The sequence below is a fragment of the Mya arenaria genome, chromosome 9 (genome assembly GCF_026914265.1).
Source record: "Mya arenaria isolate MELC-2E11 chromosome 9, ASM2691426v1".
In the NCBI taxonomy this organism is placed as follows: domain Eukaryota; kingdom Metazoa; phylum Mollusca; class Bivalvia; order Myida; family Myidae; genus Mya; species Mya arenaria.
Window position 1 is genome coordinate 31,335,392 of NC_069130.1, and position 17,026 is coordinate 31,352,417.

General features: G+C 36.3%; 1 protein-coding gene and 1 long non-coding RNA gene across 2 annotated transcripts in view; both read left to right on the top strand.

The window, feature by feature from the left end:
• LOC128202703 (mitochondrial 2-oxoglutarate/malate carrier protein-like) overlaps positions 1-17,026 on the top strand; it is a 136,409-nt gene that overhangs the window by 78,075 nt on the left and 41,308 nt on the right. Inside the window, exon 6 of the mRNA XM_052903772.1 lies at positions 2,464-2,554. Coding sequence (XP_052759732.1) covers positions 2,464-2,554 — 91 coding nt within the window. The remainder of the gene's footprint in view (positions 1-2,463; positions 2,555-17,026) is intronic.
• Positions 4,625-7,794, top strand: LOC128202704 (uncharacterized). Its single transcript, XR_008255792.1, has 4 exons — positions 4,625-4,765; positions 5,518-5,646; positions 5,953-6,069; positions 7,119-7,794. It is a non-coding gene; the product is annotated as an uncharacterized LOC128202704 (long non-coding RNA).

Consider the following 17,026-nt stretch of genomic DNA (forward strand, 5'->3'; position numbering starts at 1 on the left):
TACTGTGCATATAAAACATCAATGAAATTGACTATAAAACATGTTTACATGTATACACTATACTTTTTATCAAAGATACATTGAATATCACTCAGCAAGACATTTGCTTAGCTTTAAGGGTATGCTAAAGCAAAAGTTAATGCAGAACACTTAAAAACTGACCAATATTAAATTGAAAAAAAGAGAAGACGAATTTTACGCATTAAAATACACAAAAATGTCACTGTATTAAAACAATACATTACATTTTCTAAACATTGTTTCAGGTATTTCAATATTGGAAAATGTCAATAAAGTGAAATAATTACCAATTTTGTAAATAAAGAAGTAACATTTTATGAAGACATTTGAGCTTTAATATTGTGAAAACAATTCCTGAAAAATTAAAAACCAAACTAGACCTAGATTTGAGTTTTAATAACCTTTACCATGCGGGGTCCTGGTTGTGTGTAACCCGATCCATGCTAAGCCCGGATATTTTCGGACCGGGATATTTACCATGGGATGTTCACCAAATCCATTTCAAATTCAAATCTTGCAGCAAATTACCACATCAGTACATAAAAATCACATAGCAAAATAATAAATCTAGCATGTGACTTAACTTTATGTACCAATGATAGTAACAGAGAAATCCATAATTATGTATCGGATATTTCTCCCAACTCCGCCATTTTGTGTATACATGCGTTCACAGGGCTTCTATACTTCATTCTTGTTTATTTTTCATTTTAAAGAGTATTCCTTGGTTACAACAACAAATCTCATTTATAATGAAATATCAAGTTCATTACAAATTGAAATGGACTTATTCAAAATAGTTTTCCGTGTTGTTTTATCTAAATGTTTTGCACACAACTCCTGGCATTAGTAAATAACATTGACACATGTGTTCAACTCTTTCATTGTTTTACTCTACTATTAACCCAAACATGAATAAACATGCAATCTAGAATAAACACAAGCCTTTCATTGACTCAATGACAAGTATTTCCAAACCACTTTGTGATTTAAAATCCATAAACACCACCGACCGAACTTGTGAAACTAGGTCACCGGTGTCAACTTAGAAATTTTACTTTCGATTTCACCACTCACACTTAGTGTTAAAATGTTATAAAATGTTTTTCTCACACATAATTTACAGATATATGTGTCTACGAATTCGATGGCAGCCGCTGACACTTATTTTTTATCTATAAACAACACTATTTTCATGACCTAAATTGGCGGGGAAAAACAACAATCACATGACAGTTATTGTTTGTGTCGGCTGTTAAATTTGCCAATGTTTATTGCTATTGTTATTTTAACAACTCCTGCATATTTTAATTAATATATTTTTATAGAAAGAATGATTGCTATCGTAAATTCCGCCATTGCCAACGGCGCTGCAATAACAGTTGACTGGCTCACATGCTATCACTATAAATTGGCGAATACGGCTACAGAACAACAAACCAGTCAAGATCTACTGCATTCGTACTCTTATCTGTTCGTTTTTCTTTCGTTTCGCACCAAAATCAATACGGTCGGGAAAATAATTTTAAAAAAAATATGAAATTCATTTTTTATTTTTTTTGTACTTTTCGGAAAATTAGACCCGCCGGTTTTGTAAACCAATTTATATAAAAGTAGTGGCCTGAAGGTGGGCATAGTAAAACTGCTCCAACTGTCCATCTCTCTGCCTGTCTGCACACTCAATGGGTATATATTTCAGGTACTAATTTCTTCATTCCTTGTGGAAGAGTAATTTATTAGGTAGTATTAGTTGGTAAGGGTTAGGGAGGCTTTACTTCTCCCTGTGGCATCTGCCTCTTGAAATAAAGTACACAATTTAAGTAAACTTTGCACAATTATTGACAACCATCTTACAGTTAGATTGCATAACACCATTTCATATTAAATACAAATTATGGCCCCTGATTGTCTTAGAAACTTAGGTAAAAGTTTTAGGGCACAGTGTGTCTGGTTAAAGTTTGAGGGCAAGTTTTCACAAATTACTTCTTATTGTATCAGTTTCTGTTCATCAAATGCAAACTGGAGTGTCAATACTAACAACCAATAAAGTCACTACCAATTTACCATAAGCAACCAGTTTGTTTTTTTAATCAAACATCAATTAATTAATCTTATTTGATTAGATCCGTGGAATTGACACTAAAATTACATCCCCGCAAATAAGAACAACATGTCATCACCTTGAAGAGTTTTATTATGATGGCTAACCTATTTAAGAAGCAAAAAAAAAATGTATAGAAGCTGTTGCAGGGTTAAGTGGAAATTTGGCTTTTTTCTACTATTTCACATGAAAACAAAAGCCAAGGTCTCAAAACATTTTCTGTTTTCTGATTTAGGCACTCAAATTATCATGGAAATTAATTAATTTACATCCATGTTTCCATTTATAACAAAGTGTAGAGCTACATGTACATGTATACTCATAATTGTTGATTTTGGCAGAGTGCCGCTGGCGGAGAGGAGAGGGTACAAGAATGTGTTTAATGCCATCTACAGGATATCTAATGAAGAGGGGGTGGCCACTTTGTGGAGGGTGAGTGAGACATCAGACACAGTTTTCTTAAAATTTACTTATTAAAAGCAAATCTGATTAATGTAATCAACAGTGCTAGTTTATTTGGTAAAATTTACTGTTTTTCCTTTACTGTTGATGTTTTAACGTTGCTAAATTTCCATTGAAGTTTTCTTGAGCAGTGATCAACATCAATCCAATTGAACATGATCACAGATAATGATCAATGTACATGGTAAACTTAATGCTCAATTACCAGTTCTAGTTTTTGAACGGGGGCCCTTCAGGGCCACGTTCATAGTAGGCACATCAGATCGTTACTACAAATGATTACACGGTGATTCGGTCGAAATAATGCGCTCATTGAATGCTTGAATACACATGACATATTTAAACTTCAACAAAACTGAATTGATGTATAGTAATGTACACTTGAACTCGTACATTTTGCTTATCCCTGAAAATGCAGCTGAAAAAAATTACAAAATGAAGACAGCATATTTATACGCAACAGCTCGAAAACGGCGAAAAACTAAGTGTATTGTTACGGGTGTGAGTCGGTTATAAGAAGTAGTTACCATAATTGATTAATCGATTCCAAACAATTCAAAAATTTCCTTAAAAATGAAATGATATGTAAACACTATTTCACTGATCAATAAACAAACAAACGAAGTGAATGCTTATTGGAAACCGTATATCGATAAAGTATATTATACAGATTACGCCGCCTCTATTTAGCATAATCATTTCACTTTTCGATCGTTGCTATTTTGTAAGCGCCCTGCCTAAGAGTGTGTCATGGACTTCAGCTGGATTAAATGTGTATTGTAAGTATTTTATAATCAGATTGTTACACATGAACGGCTCTACATGTGCGTGGCATGACAGTTATTGAAATTGCTTCATTATTTGCACTGTATACATATTGTTCTTTGTGCAAATATCTGTTTTACCTACATTAATTGAGAGGCCTAAATCATGAACCTGCTTGTTTATTCTATTATTTAATTTGTTTAGATTACGATGTGAATTTGTGTAGTTCATCTAGCTTATTTTGATGACGTTTATTATGCTTTTCGTTAATTTATGCATTGTGCCGTTCGTGACTCACACAGCTTCGTGACCTTAGGTGACCTACTACGTAGTTACGTACCATAAATGTACTCAGTAGCGATGCCAAGTCAATTGTAGTTATCACCCCTTATGAATCTCATGAATATAAATTTTTCACGGAAGGCGACTCAATGCTGGTACCGGTTTTATACACCCTTTAAAAGACGTATATCAACATTTGCGGAGAACCATGTGGCTATATATAGAATTAGATGATGAAATATTCTGGGATCCAGTCAGAGTTCACTGAAAACGAAAGTGAAAATTTGTTTTTTCATTTTTTAAGGCAAGTACAAAGGATTATTTGGTTTGTATTTAAGTATGGGAGGTGTCTCTCATAGTTTTTATCACTTTTGATATGAAAACAACTGTACTATGAACGTTCTTAGACCATTTATAGACTTCGCCAAAATGTAAACAAAAATCAAAAATGGCTGCCGCGAAGTGAAACTACCTGGTACAGTTTTCACTTAGTCAGATGTTTGATGATTAATGCATGAAGCAGTTGCTGACAGCTTCAAAATGCAAGTACACCTTGTGTAAATAGGTGTAAACATTTAATACATTTTATGTCTGTTCTTTAAATATTTGTTAAAAAAACACAAAGTTTGAGTTCGTCCCCAATTTCGTACCGTTTCGTTCACAAATATGTTTACAGTATGTAATAAAGACGTGTTTATATAAAATAAAGCTCGAGAAAAATTCCAGATTTAGGTTACATCAGTAGTTTTCTAACTGAAATGTGATATTGGGTTCATCTTCAAGTGTTGGCTTCATCGCACTTGTCATGAGCAGCTTTTGGTCGTGGTGGATCACTTAAAAGTTGAACCCATCAATTTAAACTGGTATGCTAGGGATGTGTTAATTGAGTATGTTGTGTAGGCTATAAGGGCGTCAATGATTGTATGTTTGGGTGTTGTTGATTTATCTATTTTCCTTTCTTATTATTTTAAACAGACCCGGGAGGAACTGTAAAGAACCAGCCAGACAGCCCGTCCGCCGAGCTGCCCACCCGGCCGAGCTGTTCTTTGTGTATGCCAACATGCCGACATGCTGTAATTTGTTAGTTCAAGATCATATACTGGAAAATTGTATCCAAACTGAAGTATAATTTGAGTAAGTTTGGGTCATATAAGCCCATTGATACAGTTTGTTCCATTCCTAAATGAATTCCTTTCATGTTGTTTCTCGATCATTTCTGATGCGGCTTTGATAATAATATGTTTTTCTAATGACACTACTGACTCGTATAACTCTTTGGTCTGTATTGTGCATCTATTCGCACATTTTGTTTGCTCTTTTAAGCAAACATTATATTAATTTAAAATTCTATAAGCAAATAAACAAAACTTACTGCACATTTGATGCAGAATGATGTTTTATTTAGTGTGCATATGATTTTGAGCTTATGGACAAGAAAACATCTACTTCAACAATCACAGCAACACAATGAGATCCCTATTTTAAAGAAATAATGCCACCTTTCATTAATTCATTAATTCATTCCATCATTCATTCATATATATTCATTTATTTATGCAGTTTATACATTTAATAACTTGACATTTCTTAAGGCAAAAGAAATGAAAAGTGAACCGCTTTCATAAAGATTAGAGCCTTTTCCCTTCATGCATTAAAAAAATCAACCTTAATACATTATAAATGTCTTAAAACCCTAATGTATTGTTTATTTCAATAGCCAGCCTGGTTGCTGTAGCCACAGGGGAATTAACATTTCTTAAGGCAAAAGAAATAAAAACTGAGCCACTTTCATAAAGCTTAGAGCCTTTTCCCTTCATGCATTAAAAACAACAACCTTAATACATTATAAATGTCTTAAAACCCTAATGTATTGTTTATTTCAATAGCAAGCCTGCTTGCTGTAGCCACAGGGGAATTTTCAAGGACAAGAACCAGTGCTGGTAAAAATGTGGTCTCATGTGGTTTTCCATACCGGCATTCAGCAAGGATTTCAGAGAAAGGAATACTGTCTCCAAGTAAGAAGAAATTCTAAGCATGTCTGGTTTTAACACTTTCAAAATGCATCTGGGTACGCAATAAGATAAGATTAACCTTTGAAATATTAAAATCTGATAGCAAAATGTCCAAAAGACTATATATTTCATAAAATTTGTCCTGAAAATCTTTCAATTCATGAGCTTTTCTGCATATTTATCACATTTATGACTATATTAAAGGTTGTGTATGCCTCAAATGAGTGTTTACATGCCTTTTTCAAGCTTTAACAGTATTGGCAGATAGTTTTATTTGTGTAAAACATTGCTTTTGTGTCTTGCTTGCAGATCATGATGTGCCAATAAGCTCCAGTTAGCTGTGCCTTTTTCCTCCCACCGGTAGTCCTTCAATCTGAATCCAGGAGATGCAGCTCTGAATCCAATATTTCAGGAGAATGAATACCGGTATGTAAGTCAACTCTGTAGTACTTGTATGTGTGTAAATGATCAAAAGAGTGAGATTTATAGCAAATCAGGTGTAAATAAGCAACTTATAGACATTGGTGAAGTGCTGTACTCTGATTTTAATGCCAAATCTAGCCTTCAAAATAGATACTTAAAGTAAAAATAAAATAAAAATGGGCATATTAATGCTATCTCTGCATTTTCTACATCATGTAGCCATCTCATACATGAAAACACTAGCAGTTGTCATGAATCTTTCAGTTTTGGTGTTTTTTTTACAATTTCTTTTGTTGCGCCATTTGTCCCCGAAGCAAACAGTTTGGCATATAGTGGTGTTTAGACTGTCTATAAACACATTATCACTAAATTTCTAAGAAAAGCAAAATTTTGACAAGTTGAAGCATTTCAGTTTGGCTCTGTCATTTTTAGCTCTACTGGCCAAAGGCCAGAACAGCTTATGCGATGGTAATTTGTACGTAGTATGTGCGTCTGTAAACAATTCATGTTTACACGATACAGCCTTCAGTTTTGATGGTATCTTGATGAAACCTGTACAGTATTAACATATCCATCAGAGCTCGGTTTCTTTTGAAAACCAGCCAGATCCACTCAGCCAGTAGAGCAAATGCCCTTTTGGGCCTCTTGTTTATATAAAACTCTAAGCGCAAAAGAAGTGCGAAAACCTTATTTTGCTTAGAAAAAAACTTAAAAGAGTAGGCAAATCATTTTTGTGGTGCTGTTCTGTAGACACAATTGAAAGCAACAAGGAAAACTTTACTTGGTCAGATTATTCCAATGCATAAGGAAATAATGGCTCTTCAAAGGTTTGCAGCTTACCATTTGAGGGAAATGGCTGTTTCTTGCTTTTTATGAAAATACCACAGGTGCTAATACTTGTCTCAATCATTTATTGTTTAATATATCATTTCCAAACTTTCAGTATGTGTTGCATATAGCCTGCAGATGAACTATATGAGTTTTGAAGTCTGTTCCCCCCTCTATCATGCAATGAATATTAATGACTATGTATGTGGTACATGTACTTTCAGAAAACTGAAGCCTTCAGAAAGTCAATGCCACCATGGTATTGATTTATTCAGCCCTGATGTACTCAGCTGTGATGTAACATGCCTTCAAGCCACTATCCGAAGAACATATGTTCTAAATGGACCATTGCCCTGTTGCCATGGAAATCATTATGAGGAGGAGCACACAAACTGTCACTTGTTTTGGATATCAGATGTACCACGAAATGACCATAAACTTTTCAGATGCTCTGTTTATTTCATCAGCCAATTTCGATGTAAATTTTACTGAAAAATGACAAACAGTCTTACTCATAAGCATCTCTTACTCACTCGTATTCCACAACTAAACATGCTTGCAATTACACTGTGCCATCTATCATAATATAGCAATGCTGCAATGTCCACATTTTTTTGTACCAGTTGTTGCTTTATACTGAAACTTTTATTGAAAATGGTGCATAAACACTGACAACACATCAATGTTTCGTTCATACATTTGTACATGTTCTTTCAGTGTTGATAATGTTGACATATTGCATGTACATTTACACATGTGTTTATTGCCAACCTCATCAAAACATGCATAGTTTGCTCACATACATATTTCCAAAACAGACATTTACTGAATGTATTACTACTTTACGTTGATTTTGATATGTAAATAAAACATTGTACTACTTGTTTGTACAAAACACTTTTCATTTGCTATGTTGTTTGTTTCCATGTTCTGTCTGCATACAGATGGTATTATCATATCAATTTTTAGCTCGACTATTCGTAGAATATGGAGAGCTATACTACTCACCCAAGTGTCGGCGTCACACCGTGGTTAAGGATTTGCGTGTAAGCACACATAGGTTAATATCTCAGTTTCTTCTTGAGGTATCGCATTGAGACTTGATACATTGGTACTCAACCATCCAACCTACTTAATTAAGATAACTCTACTTTGCATTTAATGCAAATTATAGGCTTTTATTATTTGACTAAGAAATTCCGGTTAAGGTTTTGCATGCAAGCACACATAAGTAAATATCTCATTAAGTACTTGAGGTATTGCATTGAGACTTGAAACAATGTTACTCAACCATCCAACCTACTTAATTAACCAAGTAAGATAACTCTACTTTGCATTTAATGCAAATTATAGGCTTTTATTATTTGACTTAGAAATTCTGGTTAAGGTTTTGCGTGCAAGCACACATAGGTAAATATCTCATTAAGTACTTGAGGTATTGCATTGAGACTTGATACAATGTTACTCAACCATCCAACCTACTTAATAAACCAAGTAAGATAACTCTACTTTGCATTTAATGCAAATTATAGGCTTTTATTATTTGACTTAGAAATTCTGGTTAAGGTTTTGCTTGCAAGCACACATAGGTAAATATCTCATTAAGTAATTGAGGTATTGCATTGAGACTTGATACAATGGTACTCAACAATCCAATCTACTGAATTAACAAAGTTAGATAACTGTAGTTTGCATTTAATCCAAATAAAAGGACTTTATTATTCGACTTAGAAATTCAGGTTAAGGTTTTGTGTGCAAGCACACATAGGTTAATATCTCAGCAGCTACTTGAGGTATTGCATTGAGACATGTTACAAGGTACTCAACCTAATTAATAAACCAAGTAAGATAACTTGACTTTGCATTTAATGCAAATGATAGGCCTTTATAATTCGACTTAGATATTTTGATTAAGGTTTTGTGTGCAAGCACACATTATATACATATCAAAGCAACTACTTGATGTATTGCATTGAGACTCATACAATTGTACTCAACCATCAAACTTCCCCATGTAAGATAGCTCTAGTTTCATTAATGCAAATAGTTGCCCTTTATTATTCGACATAGAAATTCTAGTTAAGGTTTTGCGTGTAAGCACGCATAGGTAAATTTCTCAGCATTGAGACTTTATAGAATGGTATTTAACCACTAAAATTAATGTCATTGAATAACCAAGATATATAACTGTATTTTGCAAATAATTGCCCTTTATTATTAGACTTAAACATTCTGGTTGAAATTTTCCATGTAACCACATTTATGTTTATATCTCACCACATGATTTGCATTGAAATCTTATCTAACAGCGATCCATGCATGTTTCGCCAAAACTTTTCAATCCTTACACTGAAAAGTGGCGGAATAGTCGAGCCCGCTGTCTCTGTGCCAGCTCTTGTTCAAAATTAACGTGATGTTCATTTCCATTGTGAAACTTATCCCTTGGGAACGTTCAAACATATTCTACATACATTATTTTTATGCCCCCCTTCGAAGAAGAGGGGTATATTGCTTTGCACAGGCATGTCGGTCGGTCTGTCGGTCCGTCGGTAGACCAAAGCTTGTCCGAATGATAACTCAACAATTCCTGCACGTATGGTCATCAAACTTTACATGAAGGTTGGGCCTGACCAGTAGATGACCCCTATTGATTTTAGGGCTCATCGGGTCAAAGGTCAAGGTCACAGTGACCTTTAATGGTAAAATAATTTTAAAGCTTGTCTGAGTGATAACTCAACAATGCCTAGACCTATGGTCATCAAACTTGATATGGAAGTTGGGCCTGACCATTAGATGACCCCTATTGTTTTTGGGGGTCATCGGGCCAAAGGTCAAGGTCACAGTGACCTTGAATGGTAAAAGGATGTCCAAGTGATAACTCAACAATGCCTGCACCCATGGCCCTCATAATTGACTTGGAGGTTGGGCCTGACCAGTAGCTGACCCCTATTGTTTTTTGGGCTCATCGGGTCAAAGATCAAGGTCATAGTGACATTGAATGGTAAAAGGTTGTCCGAGTGATAACTCAACAATGCCTGCACCCATGGCCCTCATAATTGCCTTGGAGGTTGGGCCTGACCAGTAGATGAACCCTATTGCTTTTGGGGGTCATCGGGCCAAAGGTCAAGGTAACAGTGACCTTGAATGGTAAAAGGTTGTCCATGTGATAACTCGACAGTGCCTACACCCATGGCCCTCAAACTTGACTTGGAGGTTGGGCCTGACCAGTAGATGACCCCTATTGTTTTTGGGGGTCATCAGGCCAAAGGTCAAGGTCACAGTGACCTTGAATGGTAAAAGGTTGTCCGTGTCATTACTCGACAATGCCTGCACCTATGGACCTCAATCTTGACTTGGAGGTTGGGCCTGACCAGTAGATGACCCCTATTGTTTTGGGGGGTCATCGGGCCAAAGGTCAAGGTCACAGTGACCTTGAATGGTAAAAGGTTGTCTGAGTGATAACTCGACAATGCCTGCACCCACGGCCATCAAACTTGAATTGGAGGTTGGGCCTGACCAGTAGATGGCCCTATTGATTTTAGGGGTCATTGGGCCAAAGGTCAAGGTAACAGTGACTTTGAATGATAAAAGGTTGCCCGAGTGATAACTCAACAATGCCTGCGCCCATGGCCCTCAAACTTGACTTGGAGGTTAGGCCTGACCAGTAGATGACCCCTATTGATTTAAGGGGTCAGAGGTCAAGGTCACAGTGACCTTGAAAGCAAACTCGACAATTCCTGGACCTATGGTCATCAAAATTGACATGAAGGTTGGGCCTGACCAGTAGATGACCCCTCTTGACTTTGGGGGTCATCAGGCCAAGGTCAAGGTCACAGTAACCTTTAACGCAAAAAGTTAACAAATCTTCTCCCAGTGATATCTCAACAATGCCTGAATATATGATCATCAAACTTGACATGTAAGTTGGGCCTGACCAGGAGATGACCCTTATTGATTTTAGGAGTCATTGGGTCAAAGGTCAGATTCACAGTGATCTTGAATGCGAAAATGTTTCAAGTGATAATTGGACAATGCCTGCACCCATGGCCCTCAAACTTGACTTGGAGTTGTGTCTGACCTGTAGATGACCCCTTATGATTTAAGGGGTCATTGGATCAAAGGTCAAGGTTGCAGTGACCTTGAATGAAAAATGCTTGTCGGTGTGATAACTTGTCAATGCCTGCACCCATGGCCCTCAAACTTAACATTTAGATTTTTGGTGACCAGCTGATGACTACTATGGATTTTGAGGTTATAGAGTCAAAGGTGGGGGTCATAACCCCCTTTATCCTCAAACTTTGAATGGTCATAATCTTAAAACTGCCTCAACGGCATACAATGTTAGCGACAAATCAGCTGTCATTTCGGTCCATGCATATTTCATTCAATTGTCCATATAATCCTGACAACATGGCGCTCAGGGGGGGCATAATGTTTGACAAACATCTCTTGTTTATCTTACACTGTATATATATGTTCTATATGTATATATCACGCCTAATAAAATTGAAGCCTGTCAACTCGTACGTTGTTGTAAAACATATGAACCCCACCTTTCAACTTCCCTGTGTGTTCCTATCAATTCGTTTCTGAAATTCCTGTCACCATTTGAATAAATTGCTTACTCTCTCGTGGCCACCGTTCCTCAGCGCTTTCAGCGCTTTGATGTTTGTTATGCAGTTTGTTACCAGAATTGTTTCTGCTTGTCTTTCCTTTCCATATCAAACTTATTTCCAAAACAGAACTTTTGAACAATTTGTAAAGTATTCAAAGGCATAGGTTGATGCAAATATTTATTTTTTTAATATTGATGCATCATAGTATTTAAGTCATTTGATTTCAATTATCAAAACAAAAAAAATGTATGATTTCATTACAGATAAAAAAAAGATTAGCCTTTGTCAATGTTGTTTGTAATATATAGCTATGCGACCACAATTTCTGCAGTAAAAAAAGCACCAGAATATCGCAAAAAAAAAATTCTGTACACAAATTGTATGCATTTTTAGTAGGGATGCAAATGAATATTCGAATATTCGAATATTCGATCAAAAGAATGATATTCGAATATTAAAATCGGTATTCGAATATTCGTTTATTTTTTTACTTTTTTCTAAATTTTGTTCCATCTTGAACATTTATTTAACATTTATATTTAAAGATTAAAACGCTCTAATTTACCCTCATTTCGTCAATACACCCACGCATGTCACCAATTATCGAGGCGCGAGCATCTAGACAATACACAGTGGCGCGTCAAGTGTCAATTAAGGCCCATCATCATGGCGAAATAAACAAATAATTTTACGTGTGCCGTCCCCTGCCAATTAGCGGCAATGAAATAAATAAAGTTGAAAGGGGATTGGAACCTATTTTAAACGATGCCAATTAAGGGTTCGTCATGTCAGCAATAACACAAAATATTTCTTTTGTATGTCAATTAAACTGAGCAATGTAGCTAAAATCGCACTGAATATAATGCGCATAAAATTTGATGTCCATCATTCCTTATGAATAAGCTCTCTCGAACTGTTCGTTAAAATCCAAATATGTTGTTTTCTTTATCTTTATTGGTATAAAAACAAGTAACAAACGAAAGACGGGTACAAAATAATAACAAGTCGACGGAAACCAGACCGTTTGCAACGGTGAAGATGCCATGACCTTGACTTTTGATATATCGACGTAGTTTTTGTAATGAAACAATATGACATACTAGTATAATTCTAGATAACATATGCAAAGTTATTTTGAAATTGCACAATAAAGCCACTACACATATTACAGACGACGTCATACAATCCGACATCAATAAAATTATTCGGCAAATGTCATACCGGAAGTCATTATTTGGAACGCAAATGATCGATGCAATATAGAAGTTTTTAGACAATCTTGCCTGTGATCGAATATTCGAATATTCGATCAAAAGAATTACCGAATATTCGAATATCAATTTTGCCATTCGTTTGCATCCCTAATTTTTAGCTCACCTGTCACATAGTGACAAGGTGAGCCTTTGTGATCACAATTTGTCCGGCGTCCGTCCGGCGTCCGTCCGTCCGTCTGTTGTCCGTCCGTAAACTTTTACTTTAAACGACATCTCCTCATAAACCGCTTAGCCAATTTCATCCAAACTTCACAGGAATGTTCCTTGGGTGGTCCCCTTTGAAAATTGTTCAAAGAATTGAATTCCATGCAGAACTCTGCTTGCCATGGCAACGGAAAGGAAAAACTTTAAAAATCTTCTTCTCCCAAACCACAAGGCTTAGGCCGTTGATACATGGTAGGTAGGATCACCAAATGGTCCTCTACCAAGATTGTTCAAATTATGGCCCTTGGGTCAAAATTGGCCCCGCCCCGGGGGGTCATGGGTTTTCTCTATATGTTTATAGTGAAAACTTGAAAAATCTTCTCCTCTGAACTTACTTGGCCTAGAGCTTAGATATTTGTCATGATTTATCGTCTAGTGGACCTCTACAAAGTTTGTTCAAATTATGGCCCTGGGGTCAAAATTGGCCCCGCCCCGGGGGGTCATGGGTATGCTCTATATGTTTATAGTGAAAACTTCAAAAATCTTCTCCTTGGAACTTACTTGGACTAGAGCTTAGATATTTGGCATGATTCATCATCTAGTGGACCTCTACAAAGATTGTTCAAATTATGGCCTTGGGGTCAAAATTGGCCCCGGCCCTGTGGGTCATGGGTATACTTGATATGTTTATAGTTAAAACTTCAAAAATCTTCTCCTCTTATCTTACTTGGACTAGAGCTTAGATATTTGGCATGATTCATCGTCTAGTGGACCTCTACAAAGATTGTTCAAATTATGGCCCTGGGGTCAAAATTGGCCCCGCCCCTGCGTGGTCATGGGTTTTCTCTATATGTTTATAGTAAAAAAAATTCCAAAAATCTCCTCTGAACTTACGTTGCTTAGAGCTTAGATATTTGGCATGATTCATCGTCTAGTAGACCTCTACAAAGATTGTTCAAATTATGGCCTTGGGGTCAAAATTGGCCCGGCCCCGGGGGGTTAGGGTATTCTCTATATGTTTATAGTTAAAACTTCAAAAATCTTATCCTCTGAACTTACTTGGACTAGAGCTTAGATATTTGGCATGATTCAATGTTAAGTGGACCTCTACAAAGATTGTTCAAATTATGGCCTTGGGGTCAAAATTGGCCCCGCCCCCTTGGGGGGTCATGGGTTTTCTCTATATGTTTATAGTGAAAACTTCAAAAATCATCTCCTCTGAACTTACGTGGCTTAGAGCTTAGATATTTGGCATGATTCATCGTCTAGTGGACCTCTACAAAGTTTGTTCAAATTATGGCCCTGAGGTCAAAATTGGCCACACCCCGGGGCTGATGGGTTTTCTCTATATGTGTTATAGTGAAAACTTAAAAAATCTTCTCCGAACTCACAAAGACAAGGAACGTCTTAATTTAAACTGGATAACATATTTAGTTCACATACCAATTTTCAATATGGGCCACATACAACAATTAATAACAAATATATATATATAGATACACACGTAAAATCAAGTAGTGACAAGAGCTTAGATATTTGGCATGATATATCATCTAGTTGACTTGTACCAATATTGTTCAATCTTTGGCCCTGGGGTCAAAAAATGGCCCCACCCGGGCGGTCATGGGTTTCCTTATTAGCTCACCTGTCACATAGTGACAAGGTGAGCTTTTGTGATCACAATTTGTCCGGCGTCCGTCCGTTGTCCGTCCGTCCGTAAACTTTTACTTTAAACGACTTCTCCTCATAAACCGCTTAGCCAATTTCATCCAAACTTCACAGGAATGTTCCTTGGGTGGTCCCCTTTGAAATTTGTTCAAAGAATTGAATTCCATGCAGAACTCTGGTTGCCATGGCAACGGAAAGGAAAAACTTTAAAAATCTTCTTCTCAAAAACCACAAGGCCTAGAGCCTTAATATTTGGTATATAGCATCATCTAGTGGTCCTCTACCAAAATTGTTAAAACTATCCCCCTGGGGTCAAAAATGGCCCCGCCCCGGGGGTCACTTGTTTTACATAGACTTATATAGGGAAAAATTTAAAAATCTTCTTCTCAAAAACCACAAGGCCTAGAACCTTGAAAATTGGTATGTGTCATCATGTAGTGGTCCTCTACAAAATTTGTTCAAATTATTCTCCTGGGGTCAAAAATGGCCCCGCCCCAGGGATCACTAGTTTTATTACATAGTGTTATATAGTAAATCTTTAAAAATCTTCTTCTCCGAAACTGTAAGGCCCAGGGCTTAGATATTTGGTATACAGCATCATCTAGTGGACCTCTACCAGATTTGTTCAAATTATTGCCACAGGGTCAAAATTGACCCCGCCTAGGGGGTCCTTGTTTTTACGTAGTGTTATATAGTAAATCTTTAAAGATATTCTTCTCCAGAACCGTAAGGCCAGGAGCTTAGATATTTGGTATACAACATCATCTTGTGGACCTCTATCAAAGTTGTTCAAATTATTGCCACAGGGTCAAAATTGGCCCCGCCCTGAAAGTTATTTGTTTTTATATAGTCTTATATAATAAAACTTTAAAAATCCTCTTCTCCAAAATATAAGTCCTAGAGCTTTCATATTTGGTATATAGTGTTACCTAGTGGACCTACACCAAAGGTATTCAAATTATTGTCCCGGGGTCAAATTGGCCTTGCTCAGGGGTCATTTGTTTTTACATTGTCTTTTCACTTAAACATCTTTTCCTCTGAAAGTAAAGGTCAGAATGACTCCATACTTGATATGTAGCATCCTTACATGGTCCTCTCTCAACTTTGTTCAAATGGTTTTGTTTGGCCCAGAGCAAAAAATAGAAAAACCTTTAAACAACTTGATCTTATTAACTGCTTGATGGATCTCAAGTCTGAAGCATCCTAGCATGGGCCTCTGTCAGGTCTTTTCAAATAATTTTGTTTGGCCCATTTTAAGGGCCACCAGAGCTAAAATTAGTAAAAAAAACTTAACATTTTCTTCGCATGAACCCCTTGATAGATCTTCAGCAAATTTGGTTTGAAGTGTCCTTGCATGGACCTCTCTTAAATTTGTTCACATAATTTTGTTTGGCCTGGTTGCCATGGCAACCTAAAGGAAAATGTCAACAATTGGTTATAATCATCTTTTTCTCCTAAACCGCTTTGACAATTTTGATGAAACTTCATAGGAATGATCCTTGGTTGGTGCTTTTTCAAAATTGTTCAAAGAAATTAATTCCATGTAGAACTCTGGTTGACATGGCAACCTAAAGTGTCAACAATTAGTTACAATCATCTTCTTCTCCTAAACCCCTTGGACAATTTTGATGAAACTTCATAGGAATGATCCTTGGTTGGTGCTTTTTCAAAATTGTTCAAAAAAATTAATTCCATGCAGAACTCTGGTTGCCATGGCAACCTGAAGGAAAATATAGGCTGTCGTGTCCGCGCTGTGACTTTCTCTTATATGGACAGATTTTAAAATGACTTGCCATATGTTTTCGACATACCAAGACAACGTGTCGTGTGCAAGACCCATGTCCCTACCTCTAAGGTGAAAGATACACTAAGTGTTTATTCACAATGGAATGCTGAATATGAGGACATAAAGAGTGTTGGCTGTCATTTAGTATGATTGTTTTTTTTTCTATGCTCAGAGGCAATTTAATATAACTTGCAATATGTATTTGACACATAAAGGCAAGATCAACTTTTTATGTACTTGTTCATAGATCAATGTCACATTGGGAGGCATTTGTCACATACTTTGACAGCTCTTGTTCAATATTCTTTGAGAAACAAGCTACGTTAAACTCTTTTACTCAGGTGAGCGATTTAGGGCCATCATGGCCCTCTTGTTTGTTTTTATCATTATATTCAAAGGAATAACACATGATAATGCATGGACATTATTTTTTAGCCTATAAAGTGCGCCAGAAACTTGGTGTGCACATTAGTGATGTTGTTTCTCCCTTACTTATTATGTTTATGAGGTTTTGTCCACAAACTTCATATTCAATATGAAGATTAAAGTCAAAACCTAAGAAACATAAGTTCTGGAGAAAAATATATTATTGACTGGGTTTGGGAGAAGTGCTGTGCAGAAGCAACACTATTTTGTGAATTGTA